At 43.6% G+C, this 25,191-nt stretch overlaps 1 protein-coding gene across 6 annotated transcripts in view; it reads left to right on the top strand.

The window, feature by feature from the left end:
* The window catches only part of RBL1 (RB transcriptional corepressor like 1), an 80,997-nt gene continuing 55,806 nt past the window's right edge, over positions 1–25,191 (top strand). Inside the window, exons 1-8 of one of the 6 annotated variants that reach the window (XM_084645913.1) lie at positions 1–339; positions 9,371–9,504; positions 10,416–10,616; positions 21,408–21,469; positions 21,560–21,688; positions 21,777–21,937; positions 23,604–23,653; positions 24,270–24,456. In XM_084645913.1, the coding sequence (XP_084502039.1) occupies positions 190–339; positions 9,371–9,504; positions 10,416–10,616; positions 21,408–21,469; positions 21,560–21,688; positions 21,777–21,937; positions 23,604–23,653; positions 24,270–24,456 (1,074 nt within the window). In that variant the 5' untranslated portion in view covers positions 1–189. Of the gene's footprint in view, positions 340–9,370; positions 9,505–10,415; positions 10,617–21,407; positions 21,470–21,559; positions 21,689–21,776; positions 21,938–23,603; positions 23,654–24,269; positions 24,457–25,191 lie in introns of those variants that run through there. The other 5 variants (XM_084645914.1, XM_084645912.1, XM_084645911.1 and 2 more) reach the window with 5 other exon arrangements.

Raw genomic sequence — 25,191 nt, 5'->3', positions numbered from 1 at the left:
AACGGCCGCAGAGCTTAGGGGCCGACCTTCTCCTGCAGGGCCACTCCCGAGGGAAGAGCGGCAGCGGGCCCCGGCTGGGCGGAGGGATACGAGGGCCGGCCGGGTGAAGCGGTTTTGGCGCGCTGAGCGCAGGGCCTTGTGGGTTGGACTCGGAGCCGCTGGGCCGGCGCTGGGGGCTGTGGAGCCGCCATGTCCCAGAAGGAGCCCCCGGCCGGGGAGGCCCAGGGCTCGGCCCGCGCCGTCATCGACCGCCTCTGCCAGGACCTCAACCTGGACGCGGCCAGCGCCGCCGAGGCTCTGCGGGACTTCACGGCGCTGCGGGGCACGTACAGCCTGGAGGTGAGCGGCAGGGCCGTGGCCGGCTCCGCCCGGAGCCCGACGGGTCAGGGGGCAGGCGCCGGGCCCAGCGGGCGCTGCCCCGGGATCCACCCGCAGGAGGGGCTCCCTGGGGCCGTGCTGCTGCGGTAGCTCCTGGGTTGCCCGCGGCCTTGCAGGGCCCAGGCTTCCCCCCTGGGCGGCCGCTGGCTCTGGGGCGGAGGCGTGAGCGAGCGCTCGTGCTGGCAGACTCGGCTCCGTGGGAGCCCCGGCCCGCGCTGGGCTAGGCGAGCGCCGCGGCGGGGAACGGCCGGCCCGGAGGGGCTGCAGGCTGTAGACAGACGTGGGGCGCCCGCAGAAGGTCTGGCGCAGACACCAGCTCAGGTGTGTGCGTGTGTTCCCAAGGCTCCTGTCTGGCTGCGCGGATCGGACTCCAGCCCCAGGGTCTGACTGCCTTGGCTGGTACTCTGCTTGGCAGGAGATCAGTGCTCTGCCAATGGGGGTTGGCCAAACACGTTTCAGGTAAAGGGTGACTTATTAGAGAAAATGCATAAGGGCCTGTCTACACATGAAGGCGCTGTGTCCCTTTGCAGAGTGCCATGTATGCCCCCACCCGGTGGAGATGCAGTGTACACCGAGAGGAGGACTTCTGGTGCCAGATCACCACCTCCCCAAACAATATTAGCTATGCCCTCGGAAGCCCTCTTCTGGCTTCACAACTGTGTCCACCCTGGAGGTTTAGTCAGCATAGCTCGGTGGTGGTGTCATTTAATCACACTCTTGGAGGATATTGTTATGCTAGTATAAGCATTAAAACCATGCCAAACTATTCAGGGCTGGAGTCTACGTGTGACACTTTTATTCTGGAGTAAGTGCCTTGTTCTGGAACAAGAGTGTCCACAGTCAAAGTTATTCAAGAGTAAGTGGGTATATGTATCTTGCTTTCAAAGGATGCTAGAATGATCTTGACCTTAAAGGTCAGAGTGGTGGTATCCAAATTTTTCAGCCTAAAAGCTGAACATACTTTTTCAAAGAAATCAGGAGTCAGTGTTTTGGGGCAGAGTTTTGCCCAGTCCTTCACCCTTTTCACCACTTATTTGCAGGGAGAACAGAAACCACATGCAAATATAGCTTACTACAGCCCGTGGTGCAGAGGGTAAGAAGTAGGAATGGCTAGAGCATGCTGTGTACCAGCTAGATTGGGGTGGGCAAACTTTTTGGCCCGAGGGCCACATTGGGGTTGCAAAACTGTATGGAAGGCCAGGCAGGGAAGGCTGTGCCTCCCCAATCAGCCTGGCCCCCCGCCGCCTATTCGCCCCCTGACTGCCCCCCTCAGAACTCCCAACCCATCCAACCGACCCATCTCTTTGTCCCCTGACCGCCCCCTCCCGGGATCCCCTGGCACTCCCACGCCTATCCAACCCCACCCAACCCCCCCGGTTCCCTGACTGCCCCCTGGGATCCTCTGCCCCTTATCCAACTCCCCACCCCCTTACCATGCCGCTCAGAGTGGCAGGACTGGCTTATTGGAAAGCCTGGGAGGTGGGTGGGCACAAGCCACGCTGCCCGCGCAGCAGCATGGCTGCAGGGGTGGGGCGCGCAGGAGACAGAAGAGGAGGGGCCGGGGGCTAGCCTCACCAGTCAGGAGCTCAAGGGCAGGGCAGGATGGTCCCGTGGGCCGGATGTGGCCTGCAGGCCATTGTTTGCCCACCTCTGAGCTAGATCCATCTGGCATATGATCCCTAGTTCCCTTGCACAAGTTAGAGCAGCCCCCAAATTTGATTGATAGTTGGATGGAGCAGGAGGTACTTTGTCCATGCCTACACTACAAACTTACATTGACTCAAGTTACGTTGGCATACGGCCGTCACTGTTAGTACTTTGCTTGTGTGTGTGCATACTTAGCTGCTTATGCTGGTGGTGCTCATACTCACCAAGAATGCTTGTATCAATGCAGAATGCAGTGCACCATGAGTAGGTATCCCACTGTGCAACTTACCCCTGTCTAGCGCACTGTCTTGGGAAGTTTTGGCAATGCATAATCGGGCCGAAACGAGTCATGCAGGGGTGACTGGGAGCATGGGGTCTACTTCCCAGTTTGCAGCTGTCTCCATCTCATAATGTTATCTGTATCCCATAATTTTTGTGCCTTTATTTCAAAACTCCACAAACCCACGTGGCCCTCCTCGCTGTCCGTCATCTCTGACAAAAGCGTGGAGACTGCATAGCTTTGCACTATTGTCATAAACATTGAAATCACAGGGTGTGCAATCCTGGAGTATTTGCACAGGTGCTTGAAAAAACAAATCAGTGGGGAACATGACGATTTCTTGGACACATTGCTGTGCTACATCATGAGAACCAATTCAAGGTTGTTGGTGGCATTCACAGAAATAGCTGCAGATGTTGGAGTGCTGCTTCTGGGTTTGAGAAACAAGCTCTGACTGGTGGGATCTCATTCTAATGTAGGTTTGGAATGAAGAGCAGTGGCTGCAGATCTTTCATCTAGGGATGTAAAAGGTTAACCAGTAAGCATTAACCCTGGCGGCCCCACATCGGGCCGGTGGGGTGGACCCTGGCCGCAACACATCAGACCCCAGCCCTGGCTGCGCTGGACCCTGACCGGATTGGCGCCCCAGCTACCTCGGTTAACTGGTTACACGAAATTTTAATCGTTGAACTGGTTTACTTTTTTTAACCAATATTTACATCCCTACTTTTGGTGCAAGTCCACATTCCTGGATTCATGTGCCAAGCTCACACCTGCCCTCCAGCACAGGGACACCAAAATGAGAGCTTTACTGATAGTGAAGAAGTTAGTGGGAATCACAGTGTGGAGACTTGCAACCCCAGATTGCTACTGGGCAGTTGGGAATCAATTCGGAGTTGGGAAATATACCACGGAGGCCGTTGTGGTGTGGGACTGTGTGGGGCCATTAATTGCCTCCTGCTCTGGCAGTGTGCAGGACATAGTGGGTGGATTTGCAGGAATGGGATTCCAAAACTACAGTGGAGCAATGGACAACACGCACATCCCTATTTTGGCACCAGACCACCTTGCTACTGAGTGCATCAACAGAAAGGGCTACATTTCTGTGGTTATGCAAACATTGGTGGATCACCAGGGACACTTCACTGACATCAATGTGGGCTGTTCAGGAAATGTGCATGACGCTTGCATCTTTAAGAACAGAGGACTGTTCATAGAGCTATGAGCAGGGACTTTCTTTCCCAACCGGCGGATTACTATTGGGATGTTGAAATGCCAACAGTGATGCTGGGGGACCCAGCCTATCCCTTTTTTCCCTGGCCATACACCAACCACCTCGACTGCACCAAGGAACAATTTAACTACTGGCTCAGCCAGTGTGGAATGACAGTTGAATGTGCTTTTTATTATGAAGGGTCGCTGGCATTGTTAACTCACAAGATTGGACCTCAGTGAGAAAAATATCCCAATGGTTATAGCTGTCTGCTTTGGCCTGCATAATGTATGTATGGCAAAGGGGGGAAAGTTTCTGCTGAGGTGGCATGGCTGTCTGATGAATTTGAACATCCAAATACAAGGGCTCAAGGCAGAGCGAAATGGCTCAGGAAGGCTTTGAATGACCATTTTAATAGTGAGTAATGTATGGTGGTGTAGTGTGCTCTATCTGACCCTGCTCTTTTGCGGCCTGGTAGGAATCGTTTGGTGATTGCTGTACATGTAGGAATATAACATTAATTCACCTATTTGTTATGTGGATTGTGTGACATGAAGTAACAGATAAAGGGCAGTATATGTTGTGAACTAATAAAGATGAATTATGTTACAGAATAAAATTCTATTGGAACAAAATCAGTGCAACAAAATTGTAATTTCACAACAAATACATTAAAAACATAATAAATGTAGTTATGAAGGGTGAAAGAATTTTCATGTCCATTTCAGCTACACAGATACCAACTATGGCTTACACAGACCTGTGTATGTGAAGCTGTGATTGTCTTTATCACTCTACTCTGATGGACATTAAGGGTACTGCAACGACTCCTTAAACCATTTGGAATGTTGGGGGTGTGCTGGTTATGAGAGGTCTCAATGGGCTGCAGAGGGAGCAAGCCTGGGACTGTTGAATCTGAAAGTCCACCAGAGTCTGCTGCATCTGTGTTTGCTGCCTGAGAAGCTCCACTGTGCCCTGTTGATCTTCCTCTCCTTTTCCTGCTGGGACTCCTGGGCCTTTCTCCTCTCCATTCTTTCCTTTTCCAGGCTGTCTGCATTGTTCATCCTCCAGGCCCTGTGCTTATGGTCCAATGCAGCGCTGGCTTGCAGGATGTCCTGGAACATGTTATTCTGAGTCCTCTTCTTTCTCCACCTTATGTGGCTCTGCAAATGTGGAGGGGGAAACTCCAAAGGCCACAGTGGCAACAGCTGAAGATAAATCACACAGCGGTACTATTGTTGGTACATTCACTACAGAAAGTGAAACTTAAGATGTTAAACTTGCTCCCCAAAAGTTTTAAGCACTACATTCTCACTTCTGCTTGGGATTGCTTGTGCATGGCACCAATCACTGTCTCCCCCTCCCCCCCCCCCCCCCCAGTAGGCCATACTCATCGTGGCAGGTGAAGGAAAATGAGAAGGGAATTACTTGGTTGCATGATTCTAATAATATATAGGATAATGACCATGAATACTGGTACCCTTTTCCACAGTTGATAGTGATTTTAGCTGATATCTCACTCTTGAAGGTATCAAAGGTTCTCATGCAGCTGCTACTGGCATCCCAAAGCCACCTGGGCCCATGTGCTGCTAGCCTGAGTACTGTAATGGGGCCTGCTGAAGCTATCACTGAGTGGCAGGGAAAGTGTCCTACTTTGGAGGAAGAAACAAGGCAGCCCCCCCTAGAAACCATCAGAGGATTGCAGAGTACTTCCATTAAAGCTTCATCGAGATCTCTCAGGAGGATTCAAGGGACATCCCTGTGTACATAAACAAACTGCTATGCTTGGTCACCATCCCTAGCTCTAGAGATGAAAATCAGATAGCAGCTCTACCTCTTGATGGTACCACTACCTCTTCTAGCATGAGTAAATTAATGAAAAGTGAAAAGATTGTGTCCTACTACTTTGGGGGGGAACAACTTTGTAATTGAAAATTTATGTACGCTCTTAGCTAAGGTTCCTTCCCCTGCATTGGGCTCACTCGTGCTGGACTGCAGTGGAGTCAAAAATAGGTCCTGGCTCACTGCATAGCTGGATCCCATGGTCACCTGTCCCCCATCCTCCTCTTCGTCCAATATCTCCTACTCTTTGCTGTTTGTGGCAGGGGCGTGTGACTTAAGCTCTTTCAAGCTATTCATGGTGCTTTTGAGAGGGGTGCTGCAATCTCTGCTGAGGGTGGCATGCAGCTCTTTATAAAAGCGGCAGGTCTGTGGCTTGGCACTAAATTGGTTGTTGGCCTCCCTGGCCACCTGGTATGCTGCTGCAGCTGCTTGGCTTTCACATGGCACTGCTGCTGGTCCCTGTCATACCCCGTCAAGGTTCCCTCCCCACTCTGAGCTCTAGGGTACAGATGTGGGGACCCGCATGAAAGACCCCCTAAACTTATTTTTACCAGCTTAGGTTAAAAAATTTCCCAAGGCACAAACTTTGCCTTGTTCTTGAACAGGTTTCAGAGTAGCACCCGTGTTAGTCTGTATTCGCAAAAAGAAAAGGAGTACTTGTGGCACCTTAGAGACTAACCAATTTATTTGAGCATGAGCTTTCGTGAGCTACAGCTCACTTCATCGGATGCATACCGTGGAAACTGCAGAAGACATTATATACACACAGAGACCATGAAACAATACCTCCTCCCACCCCACTGTCCTGCTGGTAATAGCTTATCTAAAGTGATCATCAAGTTGGGCCCTTTCCAGCACAAATCCAGGTTTTCTCACCCTCCGCCCCCCCCCCCCCCCACACACACACAAAAACTCACTCTCCTGCTGGCAATAGCTCATCCAAACTGACCACTCTCCAAGTTTAAATCCAAGTTTAACCAGAACGGCGGGGGGTAGGAAAAAACAAGGGGAAATAGGCTACCTTGCATAATGACGTAGCCACTCCCAGTCTCTATTTAAGCCTAAATTAATAGTATCCAATTTGCAAATGAATTCCAATTCAGCAGTTTCTCGCTGGAGTCTGGATTTGAAGTGCTTTTGTTGTAAGATAGCGACCTTCATGTCTGTGATTGCATGACCAGAGAGATTGAAGTGTTCTCCGACTGGTTTATGAATGTTATAATTCTTGACATCTGATTTGTGTCCATTTATTCTTTTACGTAGAGACTGTCCAGTTTGACCAATGTACATGGCAGAGGGGCATTGCTGGCACATGATGGCATATATCACATTGGTGGATGTGCAGGTGAACGAGCCTCTGATAGTGTGGCTGATGTTATTAGGCCCTTTGATGGTGTCCCCTGAATAGATATGTGGGCACAGTTGGCAACGGGCTTTGTTGCAAGGATAGGTTCCTGGGTTAGTGGTTCTGTTGTGTGGTATGTGGTTGTTGGTGAGTATTTGCTTCAGGTTGTGGGGCTGTCTGTAGGCAAGGACTGGCCTGTCTCCCAAGATTTGTGAGAGTGTTGGGTCATCCTTCAGGATAGGTTGTAGATCCTTAATAATGCGTTGGAGGGGTTTTAGTTGGGGCCTGAAGGTGATGGCTAGTGGCGTTCTGTTATTTTCTTTGTTAGGCCTGTCCTGTAGTAGGTGACTTCTGGGAACTCTTCTGGCTCTATCAATCTGTTTCTTCACTTCCGCAGGTGGGTATTGTAGTTGTAAGAAAGCTTGACAGAGATCTTGTAGGTGTTTGTCTCTGTCTGAGGGGTTGGAGCAAATGCGGTTGTATCGCAGAGCTTGGCTGTAGACGATGGATCGTGTGGTGTGGTCAGGGTGAAAGCTGGAGGCATGTAGGTAGGAATAGCGGTCAGTAGGTTTCCGGTATGGGGTGGTGTTTATGTGACCATTGTTTATTAGCACTGTAGTGTCCAGGAAGTGGATCTCTTGTGTGGACTGGACCAGGCTGAGGTTGATGGTGGGATGGAAATTGTTGAAATCATGGTGGAATTCCTCAAGGGCTTCTTTTCCATGGGTCCAGATGATGAAGATGTCATCAATATAGCGCAAGTAGAGTAGGGGCTTTAGGGGACGAGAGCTGAGGAAGCGTTGTTCTAAATCAGCCATAAAAATGTTGGCATACTGTGGGGCCATGCGGGTACCCATAGAAGTGCCGCTGATCTGAAGGTATACATTGTCCCCAAATGTAAAATAGTTATGGGTAAGGACAAAGTCACAAAGTTCAGCCACCAGGTTGGCCGTGACATTATCGGGGATAGTGTTCTTGACGGCTTGTAGTCCATCTTTGTGTGGAATGTTGGTGTAGAGGGCTTCTACATCCATAGTGGCCAGGATGGTGTTATCAGGAAGATCACTGATGGATTGAAGTTTCCTCAGGAAGTCAGTGGTGTCTCGAAGGTAGCTGGGAGTGCTGGTAGCGTAGGGCCTGAGGAGGGAGTCTACCTAGCCAGACAATCCTGCTGTCAGGGTGCCAATGCCTGAGATGATGGGGCGCCCAGGATTTCCAGGTTTATGGATCTTGGGTAGTAGATAGAATATCCCAGGTCGGAGTTCCAGGGGTGTGTCTGTGCGGATTTGATCTTGTGCTTTTTCAGGAAGTTTCTTGAGCAAATGGTGTAGTTTCTTTTGGTAACTCTCAGTGGGATCATAGGGTAATGGCTTGTAGAAAGTGGTGCTGGAGAGCTGCCGAGCAGCCTCTTGTTCATATTCCGACCTATTCATGATGACAACAGCACCTCCTTTGTCAGCCTTTTTGATTATGATGTCAGAGTTGTTTCTGAGGCTGTGGATGGCATTGTGTTCTGCACGGCTGAGGTTATGGGGCAAGTGACGCTGCTTTTCCACAATTTCAGCCCGTGCACGTCGGCAGAAGCACTCTGTGTAGAAGTCCAGTCTGCTGTTTCGACCTTCAGGAGGAGTCCACCTAGAATCCTTCTTTTTGTAGTGTTGGTAGGGAGGCCTCTGTGGATTAGTATGTTGTTCAGAGGTATTTTGGAAATATTCCTTGAGTCGGAGACGTCGAAAATAGGATTCTAGGTCACCACAGAACTTTATCATGTTCGTGGGGGTGGAGGGGCAGAAGGAGAGGCCCCGAGATAGGACAGCTGCTTCTGCTGGTCTGAGAGTATAGTTGGATAGGTTAACAATATTGCTGGGTGGGTTGAGGGAACCATTGCTGTGGCCCCTTGTAGCACGTAGTAGTTTAGAAAGTTTAGTGTCCTTTTTCTTTTGTAGAGAAGCAAAGTGTGTGTTGTAAATGTAAACTACAAAAAGAAGGATTCTTTTTGAGTCCCCCTGGGGCTCGGGGTGGTTGCCCCGGCTCTGCTTGGACCTGTTCTGGGCACCACCAAAAATTATACAAACCGGCACCCATGGGCTTTAACAATAGTTTGGAGAGGGCATTCTAACTATAAGGAAACATGGAAGAACTTCCATGTGAAGGTGCCAGTAGGGGGATAAAATAGACAGGGCTGGCTTCACTGATGTTGCAGAAATGATAATGGGTTTCCAGCTGATCAGTAGCCAGATTGTGGCCTCGTGGAGTACTACAGTATATTATCTTTAACACAGAGGTGCAGTCAGCAGAGACCTCAGGGCTCTGCAATATGCAGTGGTTTATTGTGATCTAAGTGGCCAAATCATATTGCAGGCCTTGTAGTGTCTGTCTGTCTTTAAAGGAACAATCAGCTGCTGTCTACTCTGTTCCATGCAAATTAAGGATAATCTTCCACTCCTAGGAAGTTATGGTGTGGTTCTATTTGGGCAGTTTTGGTTCCCTTGTTCCGGCCAGATTTAAAAAGAAAAAATCATCCAACCCTGAGTAAATGTTGGTTCTTGTTCCTGTCCCAAAGGATTTTAGAGATACTTGAAGTAGATGAAAAGCTGAGACTGCAAATTGAGCATTGTTGCCCTGGAAAAGTTTGTCCATTGATTGTTTACTTCTGGTTTGACAGGGAGAAGTGGTGCATTGGTTGGCTTGTGCTCTATATGTTGCTTGTCGTAAAAGCATACTTCCCACTGTTGGAAGTGGTCTTATGGAAGGAAACTGCGTTTCACTGACTAGGATACTACGGTCAGCCAAACTAAGGTACTTTTGTGTTTTTGGTTTTTGCTTTTTTCTGGAGACCTAAACGTCTGTGTGTAGTCACAGCTTCTTTTTTCCCTTATTCTAGATCTGCTCCCCTTTTGACTGCTGTTTTACTTACATTCTAACTGAAAGCAGAATGGCACTTTCCTCGTAGCAGTGGAAGTAGGGTATCATTGATATTGCACAAATATAAAATCCAGCACATTATCCAGTTTTCACAGATATTAAGGCCAGAGGGGACTGTTAAGATCCTCTAGTCTTATTTCCTCCATAACATAGGCCAGAGTAGGGATGTTAACCAGTTAACTGGTAAGCATTAGTGTTACCGGTTAACCGGTAAGTGTTAACCCCCCAGTCCGGCCCCGCTCTGGCTGGGCCTTAGCCAGCCCTTTAATTTGTTAACCGTTTAAATTAAATATTTTAAAACGGTTAACTTTTAAAACTCAGATGAATGCTTGGGTGCTTAGAGATATATAATTACATAAGTATTTATGCACTTCAGTGTTAGTTCAACACGTAATTCTTCAATACAGGTGTCTTGGTTAAGCACCCAGTTGTGAAAATTACATTTTCCCTGCCCCATAACTTTTCTGTTTTTTCTGACCCCACCAAAGAGAGCCACGTTCTCTGATCTAAATGAATCCATATAAAGGTGTGGAAACCAAAGGAAATCCCCAAGTAAGAGTCAACTGTGTGGAACATACTCAGCACTAGAGTCTAGCAAAGTGTGTTTATCCTTTTCTGTAATTAAAGCAGTTACTAAGCAATAAATTAGTCAGATTTGGTTTTCACCAAAAGTCCATCTTTTTAAGAAAAGATTAAGAATGGGGGGGGGGGGAAATCTTAGTCTAAACTATTTAATCTGTTTCATGGCTGGAGATTAAATTATAATTAAATGTTGCTCTTTTAAGTTTAATTCAGTTTTTTAGTAAAATGAAAAAGTGGATGGACATGTCAGACCTGCCACAGGAATTTCGGGAACGAATGGAGAGGCTGGAGAGAAACTTTGAAGTATCGACTGTGATTTTCAGAAAGTTTGAACCAATATTTTTGGATGTATTTCAAAATCCTTATGAAGAAACACCTAAACCACAAAGGAGCAGGAAACAGAGGTATATTGAGAGATTTAAATGATTTTACTGAAAACCAGGGCTGTCGATTAATTGCAGTTAACTCACACAATTAACTCAAAAAAATTAACTGCAATTAAAAAAAATAATCGCAATTAATTGCACTGTTAAAATTTCAATCAGTATTCTATTGTTTGTTAAATATTTTGGATGGTTTTTCTACATTTTAAAATATTTTGATTTCTATTACAACACAGAATACAAAGTGTACAGTGCTCACTTTATATTATTTATTACAAATATTTGCACTGTAAAAATGATTTTAAGAAAGCGTTTTTCAATTCACCTCATACAAGTACTGTAGTGCAATCTCTATCATAAAAGTATAACTTACAAATGTAGATTTTTATTTTGTTTTGTTACATAACTGCACTCAAAAACAAAACTATGTAAAACTTTAGAGCCTACAAATTCACTCAGTCCTACTTCTTGTTCAGCCATTTGCAAAGACAAACAAGTTTGTTTACATTTACGGGAGATACTGTTGCCTGCTTCTTATTTACAGTATCACCTGAAAGTGAGAACAGGCATTCGCATGGCACTTTTAGTAGTTGGCATTGCAAGATATTTACATGCCAGATATGCTAAACATTTGTATGCCCCTTCATGCTTCATCTACCATTCCGGAGGACATGCTTCCATGCTGATGATGTTTGTTTAAAAAAAAATAGTGCGTTAATTAAATTTGTGACTGAACTCCTTGCGGGAGAGCTCAGATGATGACTCAGCACATGTTGTTTAATTTACAAACACTGTCACTGCAGATTTGAAAAAATGCAAAGAAGGTACCAATGTGAGATTTCTAAAGATAGCTACAGTACTCGACTGAAGGTTTAAGAATCTGAAGTGCTGTCCAAAATCTGACAGGAACGAGATGTGGAGCATGCTTTTAGAAGTCTTAAAAGAGCAACACTTGGATGCGGAAACTACAGAACCCAAACCACCAAAAAAGAAAATCAACCTTCTGCTGGTGGCATCTGACTCAGATGATGAAAATTAACATACATCAGTCCGCTCTGCTTTGGATTGTTTTCAAGCAGAACCTGTCATCAGTATGCATGCATATCCTCTGGAATAGTGGTTAGCACATCTGGCACGTAAATATCTTGCAACGCCGGTGTGATGTTATTGACAAGAACTGTGACTGTATAGATCATTGTTGCAAGCACTGTTATATATTTGCAGCAAATATTGTGCAGAGGAGGTCAAGGGGGTGTCTATGGAAAGGTTGTAGTTTGCTGGTTATGATTATGCTGTCTGTATGTGTGTATCATTTTTATATTTGAAGTTATGAATATTGGCTATGTACTTGTATCTCAATGTGTTTGATTCTAAGTAGCCCCAGTAAAGCATTTGGTCAGCTTCTTGGGAAAGGACTATTCTCAGTAAGTTCCCAATCACGAAACACTTAACTGACCATGGACTTTGGGAGACACCAATCCACATCTGAGCTTTCCTGGGAGCGTTCAAACTAACATGTAAACAATGGCATCGGCCTGCAAAAACCTGAATCATTCATGGACATGTGATGTGCCCAGGTGACTACAAACTCCATCTTGTTGCTGTGATTTTGCACAGGAGAAAAAAGGGGTTTTCTTCCACATGGCTGAGGATATAAAAGGCCCTGGAAACCCCTCCATTTTGTCTTCATTCCTGCTTCTTAATTCTGAAGGAACTTCACTTGAAACTGAAGCTCCAAACAAAGGACTGACAGACCCATCCAAGCTGGGATGTTTGTATTCCAGAGACTTGATCAGTTTAATTGAGCAGTAATCCCATCAAGCCTGAACTAAGAACTTTGCAATTGTTGTATGTATTTGATTCCATTTAACCAATTCTAACTCTCATCTATATTTCTTTTTATGGATAAACCTTTAGATTTTAGATTCTAAAGGATTGGCAACAGCGTGATTTGTGGGTAAGATCTGACTTGGGTCTGGGACTTGGTCCTTTGGGATCGGGAGAACCTTTTTTCTTTTACTGGGGTATTGGTTTTCATAACCATTCATCCCCATAAGAAGCGGTGCTGGTGGTGATACAAGGGAACTGGAGTATCTAAGGGAAATTGCTTGTATGACTTCTGGTTAGCCAGTGGGGTAAAACCAAGGTCTTCTGTGTTTGGTTGGTTTGGTGTGCCTTAATAGTAAAGGAAACCCAGGCTTTGTCTGTAACTGCCCTGCTCTAAGCAATCCTGAATTGATATTCTCAGTTGTGTCCTGCCAGAGGCAGTGTTGTTACGGTTCCAACAGTGCAATGCGAACGCCTGTTCTCTCTCTCAGGTGACATTGTAAACAAGAAGCGAACAGCATTATCTCCTGCAAATGTAACTAAACTTGCTTGTCTGAGCGATTGGACTGAGTGGACTTTTAGGCTCTAAAGTTTTATATTGTTTTATTTTTGAATGCAGTTTTTTTTGTACGTAATTTGACATTTGTAAGTTCAACTTTCATGATAAAGAGATTGCACTACAGTACTTATTATATTAAGTGAATTGAAAATACTATTTCTTTTGTTTTTTACAGTGCAAATGTATATAATCAAAAATAAATATAAAGTGGGCACTGTACACTTTGTGTTCTGTGTTGTAATTAAAATAAATATATTTGAAAATGTAGTAAACATCCAAAAACATTTAAATAAATGGTATTCTATTGTTTAACAGTGTGATTAATTGCTATAAATTTTTTTTAATCGCTTGACAGCCCTACTGAAAACTTCTGTTTAAGCAACGGTAAGGCCATGATTTATACTTTGAAAATCAGGAAAAGGTGTTAACTTGATAGATGTCACTTTTGGGTTCAGTTCTGCAATGAGATGCACTTAGTTGCATGTATGCCCCTGTGGAGTTCCATTGATGTCAGTGGGGCTCTGCATAAGTGCCTGGTCATCCTGCATGCAATTGGTTGCAAGATATCAGGACTTTGGCTAGCACTAGTGCCCGTTTGGGTGAGCATTAAGCACCTGCTGTGATGCTGAAGATACTGTTCTTCAAATGAAACCTCAAGCTAAATTTCTGATTACTTGTGTTCAACAAAAATCCTATAGCACTTCTTTCAAGAGTAGGGGTATTGGCCTCAGTGTCCTGTTCAGATACTAGCTCTTGTAATTAGTTTTCCTGAAATGATTCCTTTAGGTTCAGAAGGCTACAATATTGTTTTACTTTTCTGAATGGGTGCGTAATGTTATGCATTGTCAAGTATCCTACATAGTTCTTTTTTTAATTGGGTTTGTGTGCTTCTTTCTGATGTCCAAAAAAATATTCATTTTAAAAAAAAGTTTTCTGATTGTCTTACATGAGAAATATGAGAGATCAAGTCTGTCGGGGGTTTTTTGTTTCTTTCTGGTGGGGTTTTTTTGTTTGATGTTTTTTGAGAGAGAGAGAGAGTTGGGAGTCCTCTCATATCCAGGGTGGATAAAAATCAATGATTTTAAAAAAATTTAAATTTAAATAGGATTTTTTTGATAAGTTTTAATTAATATACACTATAGCTCAAAGGTATCATATCATGGAATAGGGATGAGAAATTCTAATTCTATAGAAAGAGACAATATATTCATGTAATTTTTAAGAAAAGTTTTGTAAATGAGTTCCAATAGTTCATGGATTAGGGACCCAATTTTATGGGGTTTCAGGGGCTTCTGTATAGATTATTTAGGTTAACCTTTCTATCTACCCAATGGGACTCAGTGCTCAGTCTAGAAGATACCATCAGAGATGTTTAGTTTTGCAGTTCTCAAACTGTGGATTTGTGTCTCCAGAAGTAACGTACTTGTTAACAGCAAAAATGTTTTTAAATAATATATAGAGGTGAGAAATAACAGACCTCAACTCTACTGTCCCTCTGCAAATTGGTGTACACAGAGTCAATCCCTTACCTCTCTCTAAAAGTGCAAATTTTCAAAAGGTTTAATGAATAGAAGATGGTTGGGGGCGGAATAGATCTGGACAAGGAGAAGAAGTTTGGAGATAAATGTGAGAAGTGAGGGACATATGCTCTTTTGTTAAAATATTATGTGTTTGCTGTTGAAGAAAAAAATCCAGAATACATGATGTTGTTTTAGTTAAATAAAACAACTTAAATGTCTGTCTGGTGGTGATCTCCTCCTAATTTAGCATAGCAAGAAAATCGTCCAAATATTAATGATTAACCTGTTGAACTGGAGATTGTACACCTCCCAATGACTTCATAAATATCTGCTTCAGTTACCTTTAGTAAACGAAATAACCAAACAATCATTCATTTTCAGATATAGCTGTAAAACTAATATGAAAAGTTTTCAAAATAAATCACTGTTTAAAAATGTATAGTGTGTACCTTCTAAAAATGAAACCTACATCTATCTCTGAGTTGTGAAGAATACGTATTAGGCTTATAACAGCCAACAAGAATGCACGTTTTTGTAGAAAACCATGATTAAATAGAGTCTTCCTGAGTAGTGATTTAAATCAAATCCACCCTGCATGTATCTGTTGGAAAGCTTCTGTTATCTTAATTAAAGGGGGAATTGAATATTCTGTGGGGAATTCTGCTCTAAAAAATTAAAAATTCTGCGCACTATATTTTAAAATTCTGCAAAATTCTGTATATTTTATTTGTCAAAATAACCCAATATAATCACACCAGTTTCAATTATTTTTGGTCATTTATTTCAAAGTACCTGTCAGCAAGTATGTCTGTAACAATACAGACAACCAAAAAGATTCAGGAAATGTTTTTTGACAAATAGATTCCTTACTAGGTATATTAATACAGAATTTGGAGTAATTCATTTTTAATACAGAATGCTGAGTAGTAATTCATTTAAAGTACACTACAGAACCATGTTTCCCACACCCCTCAGAGGTAGTGCAAAGACTGGGGGAGTTAGGGGTAGCTGAGGGAGAGGGAAGTAATTGCTGGGAAGGAGCCTGGACGTGAACTTGGAGGGTTGGGGAAAAGTATGGAACAGGTTTTTTTGGGGTGATGGAAAGGGATTGTTAGGGAGTTTCCACCATGCATACTCTGGCCGACCCCTAGCCTCTTCCATACAGTCAGGCACATGTGGCCCCATCCCCATGTGTCCTTGCACCCTCTGTCGACCTGTCCTTCCGCCCCCCTTCAGACACCCACTCCCCCTGTCCCCATGTGTCTGTACCTCCATTCAGATATCCCCCTGTCTCCAGGTGGCCCTGCACCTCCCTCCCCCCTGTAGCCCTGCACTTCAATTCCCATTTCCCTGCCCCAGGCTGTCCTCCCCTACTAGCCCTTACGAGCCACTGTCTGACCCCCACAGCAATCCCATGCAGTCTCCCTATGTCCCCTGTCTCCTGATCTGGCCCAACAGGCACTGTGAAGAAGGCAGGCTCTTTCTCTTTCCTAGCTGGCTGGGAGCTGCTGCTCTGTTCTAGTGCCATAGTGCCCTCGGTGGGGGAAAAGGCAGAACTGAAGCAACTCTCTGGAAGAAACTTTTTTTCTATGCAAAAAATGAAAAATATGCACAGCTTGTTAATTTTGTGTGCAGTGGCGCAGTATTCCCCCAGGAGTAATTGAATTCAGCTGACTTTTTCTCTCAAAGGTGTTAGTTGTAGCTGTGAAATTGGTGTAAACAAAAAACAAAAGTTCTAATCAACCTGGCTAAAAATCCTTTCCCCTCTATCATTGTCATAAATATAAAGGGAAGGGTAAACCCCTTTAAAATCCCTCCTGGCCAGAGGAAAAATCCTCTCACCTGTAAAGGGTTAAGAAGCTAAAGGTAACCTCGCTGGCACCTAACCAAAATGACCAAGGAGGAGACAAGATACTTTCAAAAGCTGGGAGGAGGGAGAGAAACAAAGGGTCTGGGTCTGTTGGTATGCAGCTTTTGCCGGGGATAGACCAGGAATGGAGTCTTAGAACTTTTAGTAAGTAATCTAGCTAGGTATGTGTTAGATTATGATTTCTTTAAATGGCTGAGAAAAGAATTGTGCTGAATAGAATGACTATTTCTGTCTGTGTGTCTTTTTTGTAACCTAAGGTTTTGCCTAGAGGGATTCTCTGTGTTTTGAATCTAATTACCCTGTAAGGTATCTACCATCCTGATTTTACAGAGGTGATTCCTTTACTTCTGCTTACTTCTATTTCTATTAAAAGTCGTCTTATAAGAAAACTGAATGCTTTTTATTGTTCTCAGATCCAAGGGTTTGGATCTGTGATCACCTATGCAAATTGGTGAGGATTTTTACCAAACCTTTCCCAGGAAGTGGGGTGCAAGGGTTGGGAGGATTTTGGGGGGAAAGACGTGTCCAAACTATGTTTCCCAGTAAACCCAATTAGAGTTTGGTGGTGGCAGTGGATATTCCAAGGACAAAGGATAAAATTAATTTGTACCTTGGGGAAGTTTTAACCTAAGCTGGTAAAAGTAAGCTTAGGAGGTTTTCATGCAGGTCCCCACATCTGTATCCTAGAGTTCAGAATGGGGGAGGAACCTTGACAATCATTTTCTCACTTTCAGTCTTATTCCATCTGAGAATGCTATTAGTTTGTCTATAAAGTTCCAGGATAGACAAAATCTGAACTTCTAATGCAGAAAAGAATAACGTTATTAAATATAAAAGTTATAAATTCATTATTTTTTCTTTGCAAGTTCAGGTCACCTTTAAACAGCTACTTGTGTTCCCCTAGAGCAGGGGTGGGCAAACTGCAGGCTACATCCGGCCTGCCAGCTGTTTTAGTCCGGCCCTTGAGCTCCCACTGGGGAGCTAGGTTTGGGGCTTGCCCTGCTCCGGCGCTTCACCAGGGAGCAAGGTTGGGGGCTGTGCCGTGTGGCTCCCAGAAGCAGAGGCATGTCTCTCCCCCACCACCCCGCAGCTCCTAGGCATAGGGGCAGCCGGGGGCTCCACTCCACACACTGCCCCCACCGCAAGCGCACTCCCCCTGCCCCAGCCCGGAGCCACCTCCTGCATGGCGGGAGGCGTGGAGGGAAGTGTTCATCACATAATTTGTGTCATTTTGACTTTCATTAATTTTAGAGCTGTCAAGCGATGAACCCTGAACTCCTCATTTCTGGCCCCACCCCAGAGCCCGCACCCCAACCACAATTTTGTGAGCATTCTTGGCTCACCATACAATTCCTATACCCAGATGTGGCCCTCAGGCCAAAAAGTTTGCCCACCCCTGCCCTAGAAGTAGGTATTTACATAGTATAGATCCTTAAAGATGCAATTTTGATTTGTGAGTAATATGTGATTACAAATAACTTTTGATATTAACACTTCATTAAAATGAATGAAAAAATTTCACACTTATTTTTTTATTCTGCTATCCTTACTTCCCCTGCTGCTTTCTCCAGTGACCAAAATCTCCTTATTGTTAGTGAGGTTTACACGTGTGCACTGAATGGACAGTTGACCCCTAATAGATTTACAGTGAGGAGACAACCTTCATAACCAGAGACTTTCTTTTGTGTAGAATATAGCAGTCTTCATAAGTACCTTTCCTAGTAGTTCTTTCCATTCCCTGGATCTGAATTACTTCAACCCCTAATATCATTGAACCATTCTTCTGTGTTTTACTTTTTTCTCTTCATATTTTTTGATGGTGAGGTTGCTTAACTATATTTAATACTTTAAGGCATTAAAACACGTAGAAAAACAGTTGATATAATTAAAATTCCCTTAGTTGTCCCACTGTGGACCAATTCCAGGAGAGTTCTGACACAGTTGTGACATCAGCATCATGATGCATGTTAGGGTATCATAGCTAAGGCTAAGATTTTGTCATGGTTATTTTTGTAAACATCACAGACAGGTCACTGGCAATAAACAAAAATTCAAGGAAGCTGTGACCGGTCTATGACTTGCTGCTGCGGCTTCATGGTTTTCCCCCGCCACCGTGGTGACTAGGAGCTGTGGGGTACCCCGTCAGCCCACGGCAGCTGGATGCTGCAGGGGGGTCCCCCTCCACCCATGACAGCTGGGAGCTGCAGGGTGACCATATTTCCCAAAGAGAAAATGGGACACCCTGAGCCACTTGCCCAAGGCATCCTGTCCTGTTCTCCCCCCCCCCCCCAAACCAAGGCTGTCATCCGTAGCTGGAACCCTGAGGAGAGCCCCCTCAGGAGTCCGTCACCTGTCACTGGAACCTTTCAGAGAGCCCCCTGTCTTCTGTAGCTGGAACCCTGCCAGGGCCCCACTGGCTGCTGGCTCCAGGGTCCCAAAGCCCCTGGGGCTGAAGCAGAGAATGTCATGGAGGTCTCTGGAAGTGACTTCCATGACCTCTGACATAAATGTAGCCTTAATCATAGCAGAACAGGAGCTCATCTGATCGAGGAGGGGGTCAGAAGATCCAAAAGAAGAATTAGGAAGAGTTTGTGGGGTCGCAGAATGTTGTCCTGTGCCGGATTAGAGAGATTGTGGACCAGGGAGGTGTTGATCACATAACTTGTGTAATTTTGACTTTCATTAATTTTAGGGCTGTCAAGCGATCAAAAAAATTAATCACACGATTAAACAATAATAAAATACCATTTATTTAAATATTTTTGGATATTTTCTACATTTTCAAATATATTCATTTCATTTGCAACGCAGAATACAAAGTGTACATGCTCACTATATTTTTATTACAAATATTTACACCATAAAAAACAAAATAGTATTTTTCAATTCACCTAATACAAGTAGAACTATCTACAAAAAATAACTGCATTCAAAAATAAAACAATGTAAAACTTTAGATCCTACAGATCCACTGAGTCCTACTTCAGCCAATTGCTCAAACAAATTTGGTTACAATTTTCAGGAGATAATACTGCCCACTTCTTGTTTACAATGTCACCTGAAAGTGAGAACAGGTGTTCGCATGGCACTGCTGTAGCCAGCGTTGCAGGATATTTACATGCCAGGTGTGCTAAATATTCATTTGTCCCTTCATGGTTCAACCACCATTCCAGAGGACATGCATCCATAATAATGACGGGTTCTGCTCGATAACAATCCAAAGCAGAGCGGACCAACGCATGTTCATTTTCATCATCTGAGTCAGATGCCACCAGCAGAAGATTGATTTTCTTTTTTGGTGGTTCAGGTTCTGTAGTTTCTGCATCCAAGTGTTGCTCTTTTAAGACTTCTAAAAGCATGCTCCACACCTTGTCCCTCTCAGATTTTGGACGATTCTTAAACCTTGGGTCAAGTGCTGTAGCTGTTTTTACTAATCTCACACCGGTACCTTCTTTGCATTTTGTCAAATCTGCTGTGAAAGTGTTCTTAAAATGAACATGTGCTGGGTCATCATCTGAGACTGCTATATAAAACAGAAGAGGAGACATAATTCTCCCTCAAGGAGTTCAGTCACAAATTTAATTAACTTTTTTTTTTTTTTTTTTTTTGGAGTATCATTAGCATGGAAGCATGTCCATTGGAATGGTGACCAAAGCATGAAGGGGCATACAAATGTTTAGCATATGTGGCATGTAAATACTTTGCAATGCCAGCTGCAAAAGTGCTATGCGAACGCCTGGTCTCTCTTTCAGGTGACATTGTAAATAAGAAGCAGGCAGCAATATCTCCTGAAAATTGTAACCGAACTTGTTTGAGCAATTGGCTGAAGTAGGACTGAGTGGATTTGCAGGCTCTAAAGTTTTACATTGTTTTAATTTTGAATGCAGTTATGTAACAAAAAATTGACATTTGTAAGTTACGCTGTCACAATCAAGAGCTTGCATTACAGTACTTGTATGAGGGGAATTGAAACATGCGATTTCTTATTTTTACAGTGCAAATGTTTGTAATCAAAAATAAAAAAAATAAAGTGAGCACCGTACACTTTGTATTCTGTGTTGTAATAGAAATCAATATGTTTGAAAATATAGAAAAAAATCCCAAAATAATTGCAATTGGTATTCTATTGTTTAACAGTGCGATTAATCATGATTAATTTTTTTAATCACAATTTTTTGAGTTAATCGTGTAAGTTAACTGCGATTAATCAACAGGCCTAATTAATTTGCATTTCAACGTCAAGCAAAATAGTCAAGAAGTCGTTCTGACCAGTGTTCCCTCTAATTTTTCCCACACACATCAGAATGAATTTTGTTATGTGCACCAATACGGAGGTGATGTGTCACACATCACCTCCATATTGGTGCACATAACAAAATTCATGTGGTGGGGGTGGGGCCAAAAGGTTTGGAGTGTGGGAGGGGTTCAGGGCTGGGACAGAGGTTGTGATATGTGTGGGTGCAGGCTGTGGGGTGGGGCCAGGGATGAGGGGCTCAGAGCTGGGGCAGAGCATTGAGGTATGGGGGGGTGAGGGCTCCAGCTGTGGGTGCAGGCTCTGGGGTGAAGAAGGGAATGCAGGGTTTGGGGTGCCCTGGGGCTATGGTGGGGAGAGAGGACTCCCCCAGCTCTCTCTCTCCCCATAGCTGCACCTGAGCTGGGGCAGAGAGGTGCCTCTCCCCACTGTGAAGCTCCAAGGTTGGGGCCATTGGATAGGCGCCTCTCCCCCAGCCGTGGCAGGTCCGGGCCGCGGCAGGGGTGGGGTGCCTCTCCCCTGGCCGCGGCAGGTCCGGGGCTGGGATGGGCGCTAGCGGGGAGAGGCATCTCTCCCTGCCAGAGCCCTGAGTGCCTGCGCGGTGCTTAATAGGCTGCTGTGCGGCCTCGCAGCTTAGAGGGAATTTAGGTTCTGACCATATTTTTTACATGAGGAAATAATGGCACTCTAGCCATAAAACAAACAAGTAAGGCACCGTATTATGGGATTGAAGTCTTACCTTTTCTCCTGTTTTTTTTTTTGTTCTTGTTTTTTTTTCTGGTAGAAGAAAGTGCAGTGTTAAAGAATTGTTCAACTTCTGCTGGACGCTCTTTGTTTACACCAAGGGTAAGCTGTTTTCATTAGCTGCCTGCATTGTACACATTTTGAGTGATTAACTTTGTGGTTTTATTTGATGTGATTTGCTGTCTTTTAAAGGTAATTTTCGTATGATTGGAGATGATTTAGTAAATTCCTATCATTTGCTTCTGTGCTGCTTGGACCTGATTTTTGCAAATGCCCTTTTGTACCCAGATAGGAGAGAGTTGCTAAATCCATCATTCAAAGGTATGTTAGTGTTTGCATTTGAAAGACATTTTTTCTTGTTTGTTCTTTTTGAAATATAATTGATAGCTGACCTTTTTGTTTTTTCCAGGTTTACCAGCAGACTTTCACACTGCTGAAGTCAAGGCCTCTGAAGAGCCTCCTTGCATCATTGCCACACTTTGTGAACTACATGATGGACTTATGGTAGAAGCCAAAGGAATAAAGGAACACTACTTTAAACCATACATTTCAAAGCTCTTTGATAGGAAGGTACTTACTAATAACTTAAGAGTTTATAAAATGGTAGCATAAAACTGGGTGATCGAGCAACAAAATGGCAGATGAAATTCAGTGGTAATAAATGCAAAGTAATGCACATTGGAAAACATAATCTCAATTATACATATAAAATGATGGGGTCTAAATTAGCTGTTGCCACTCAAGAAAGATCTTGGAGTCATTGTGGATAGTTCTCTGAAAATATCCACTCAATGTGCAGCAGCAGTCAGAAAAGTTAACAGAATGTTGGGACTCATTAAGAAATAGATAGATAATAAGACAGAAAATGTCATATTACCTCTATATAAATCCATGGTATGTCCACATCTTGAATACTGCGTGTAGATGTGGTCAGTCCATCTCAAAAAAGATATATTGGAAAAGATTCAGAAAAAAGGGCAACAAAAATGATTAGGGGTATGGAACGGCTTCCATGTGAGGAGAGATTAATAAGACTGGACTTTTCAGCCTGGAAAAGATACGACTAAGGGGGATCTGACAGACGTCTATAAAATCATGACTGGTGTGGAGAAAGTAAATAAGGAAATGTTATTTACTCCTTCTCATAACACAAGAACTAGGGGTCACCAAATGAAATGAATAGGGAACAGGTTTAAAACAAACAAAAGAAAGTATTCACACATCGCACAGTCAACCTGTAGAACTCTTTGCCAGAGGATGTTGTGAAGGCCAAGACTACAACAGGGTTCAAAAAAGAACTACACCTATCCTCCATGAATTTCTGTATCAGTGGCTATTAGCCAGGATGAGCAGGGATGGTGTCTTGAGCCTCTGTTCGCCAGAAGCTGGGAATGGGCGATGGGGTGGATCACTTGATGATTACCTATTCTACTCATTTCCTCTGAAGCACCTGGCATTGGCTACTATCAGAAAACAGGATACTGGACTAGATGGACCTTTGATCTGATCCAGTATGGCCATTTTTATGTGCTTATAATGGTAGCATCCATATAAAGAAATGATCCTTACACATAAACAAAGGAGTGCAAGTGGGGATGTAAAATAGAAACAAATGGACACAGTGATTGGCACAGGTTTTGGTAGTTGGGCATTTTGGCAGAAGTGGGTATTTTTGTTTAAACATTTTTCTTCTGTGAAGGAGAGAGATTAGTTAGGGTTGTGGGGTTTTTGTTGTTGTTTGGTTTCCCCAGTTATACGCTAGCAGAGAACTCCTGCCTTCTCCTCTTGATTCCATTATGTGGACTGGCTAAGGCCCTGTCTATACTGGGACCAGACCAGTGCTAGTGAGAGCACTGTTTAAATATACCAGCAGAATTCTAGCATTGTGATAAGTGTGGACAGGAATTTTCTGACTGAGAATTATGTGAGAACTATGTTATAAAGCAATTTTATAGACTACCTATGGGGATAGTCGGTAGCATAGTTCTCTGGCTAGGATATAGCAAAACATTGTCAGAGTGAGGAGGCTTATACTGCTGAGATGTCGTCTGTACAACAAATTCATCCTCACTGGTCTTGTGCAGCAAAAATCCAGAGAATGATTTTGATCCTAGTCATCTGCATTACAATTAAACTATCATGCATCCACTCTTCTGGAATTGAACAGGTTTTGGATTTACTACCTTTTAAAAATTGTATTACATATAATCTTATTTTTCAACTGTCTTGTTTCCAGATTTTAAAAGGAGACTGCCTCTTGGATTTTTGCAGCTTTGCAGATAACAAGTAAGTGCTGGATGATGCTCTTAAGCAATGATAACGTTAAGCCATTTATACATGCAAGAAACATCTCAGCTCTGCTCCACGGCTGTTTCATTTTCCAGTGGGAGCAGAGTTTAACTCACTTCCTTCAATACTTACTGGAAACCAAGTCTTGGAGGGTCACCAGCAGCAAGAGAGGCCAGGGAGACCAGGCCCTGCAGTGAGCCCAAGGGAATCAGAATAGGGCAGTGGTTCCCAACCCGTGGCCCATGGTTCACTTATGGCCCAATCAGCACATAGCTGCAGCCCATGTGACATCCTCAGGGCCATACAGGTAGTATATATATTGTGTGGGTGCAGCCCACATAACACACAGAGAACTGCATATGTGGCCCATAATGGTAAATAGGTTGAGAACCATTAGGATATGGTGTTAGAAAAAGGGAGTCAAGGCATTTGTTAGCATGTGCACTATTACTGATATTGGTTAGGTTCCAATCACAGGGAGTGCTATTACTAAAATTAATAAATGTTTTGACTATTCATTGTTTTCAACTGTATAGACTAATTCCATTGGCTAGTTTATCTGGCTTCTTTAACAGCTGAACCCTTAATAAATGCAGTATGGCTTCTTTTCCAGCAAAGCATTGAATAAGGAGTATGAAGAGTATGTTTTATCAGTGGGTGACTTTGATGAGAGGGTTTTCTTAGGAGCAGATGCAGAAGAAGAAATTGGAACTCCCCGAAAGTTTGCTGCTGACGTGCCAATGGGGAAAACAACAACAAGAGCTCATGTGGAGTGTCATCTTCAGCAGCATTTTGAAAAGGTAATGTAACCTGTCTGTTTCACTCTTATTATTTACATATGCAGGTTTCAATGCCCACTGTTTGTCAGAAATTGGGGAAAATACATTTTACATGTAACCCAAGAATATTGTTCATTATATCTCTTTCTCTGTGCTTCAGTAGATGATAATACTTCAAATATCTGGAAATAGGAACTCAGTCTTCACAGGATGCTTTGTCATGTGAAGTAATATACTTCGGCATTAAAAAATGTGTTTTAAGGAGATTAGTCTGAAAATATAGGCTTTGTATCTGGGGGTTTTTTTAAGCCGGTATAACCAAATAAGAGTATTATGAAATCTTAAAATGTTTTGATTAAAAAAAAAAAATTAACCATTCTCCAAGGCAGTTAACCCCAACACATTTTGCTATTTTGTGAAAAACAGAAATCAAAACACACTAGAAACAAAGTGCCCTTCATCTGTCTAGTTTCATTGTCCATGCTGGGTGAACTGCAAAAATTAAGCCAGCGGCATAAATCTATTTATTTCTCATTATCTTAAACTGGTGTTTGATATGAGCATGGGAAAAATATTTTCCGTGGTCACTTTAAAAGAAAAACTAAGGGGAAAAATAAGAATTAGCTGTCAGAAAGATGGGGTATACTGGGTAGTCGTAACCATGTCAGTCCCAGGATATTAGAGACACAAGGTGGGTGAAGTAATATCGTTTATTGGACCAACTTCTGTTAGTCAGAGAGAAGCTTTCAAGCCACA

The sequence above is a fragment of the Lepidochelys olivacea genome (assembly GCF_965140295.1).
Source record: "Lepidochelys olivacea isolate rLepOli2 genome assembly, chromosome: 13".
Taxonomy (NCBI): domain Eukaryota; kingdom Metazoa; phylum Chordata; order Testudines; family Cheloniidae; genus Lepidochelys; species Lepidochelys olivacea.
Note: the sequence above shows the minus strand (reverse complement) of the source record. Positions and strands in the feature narration are given on the sequence as shown.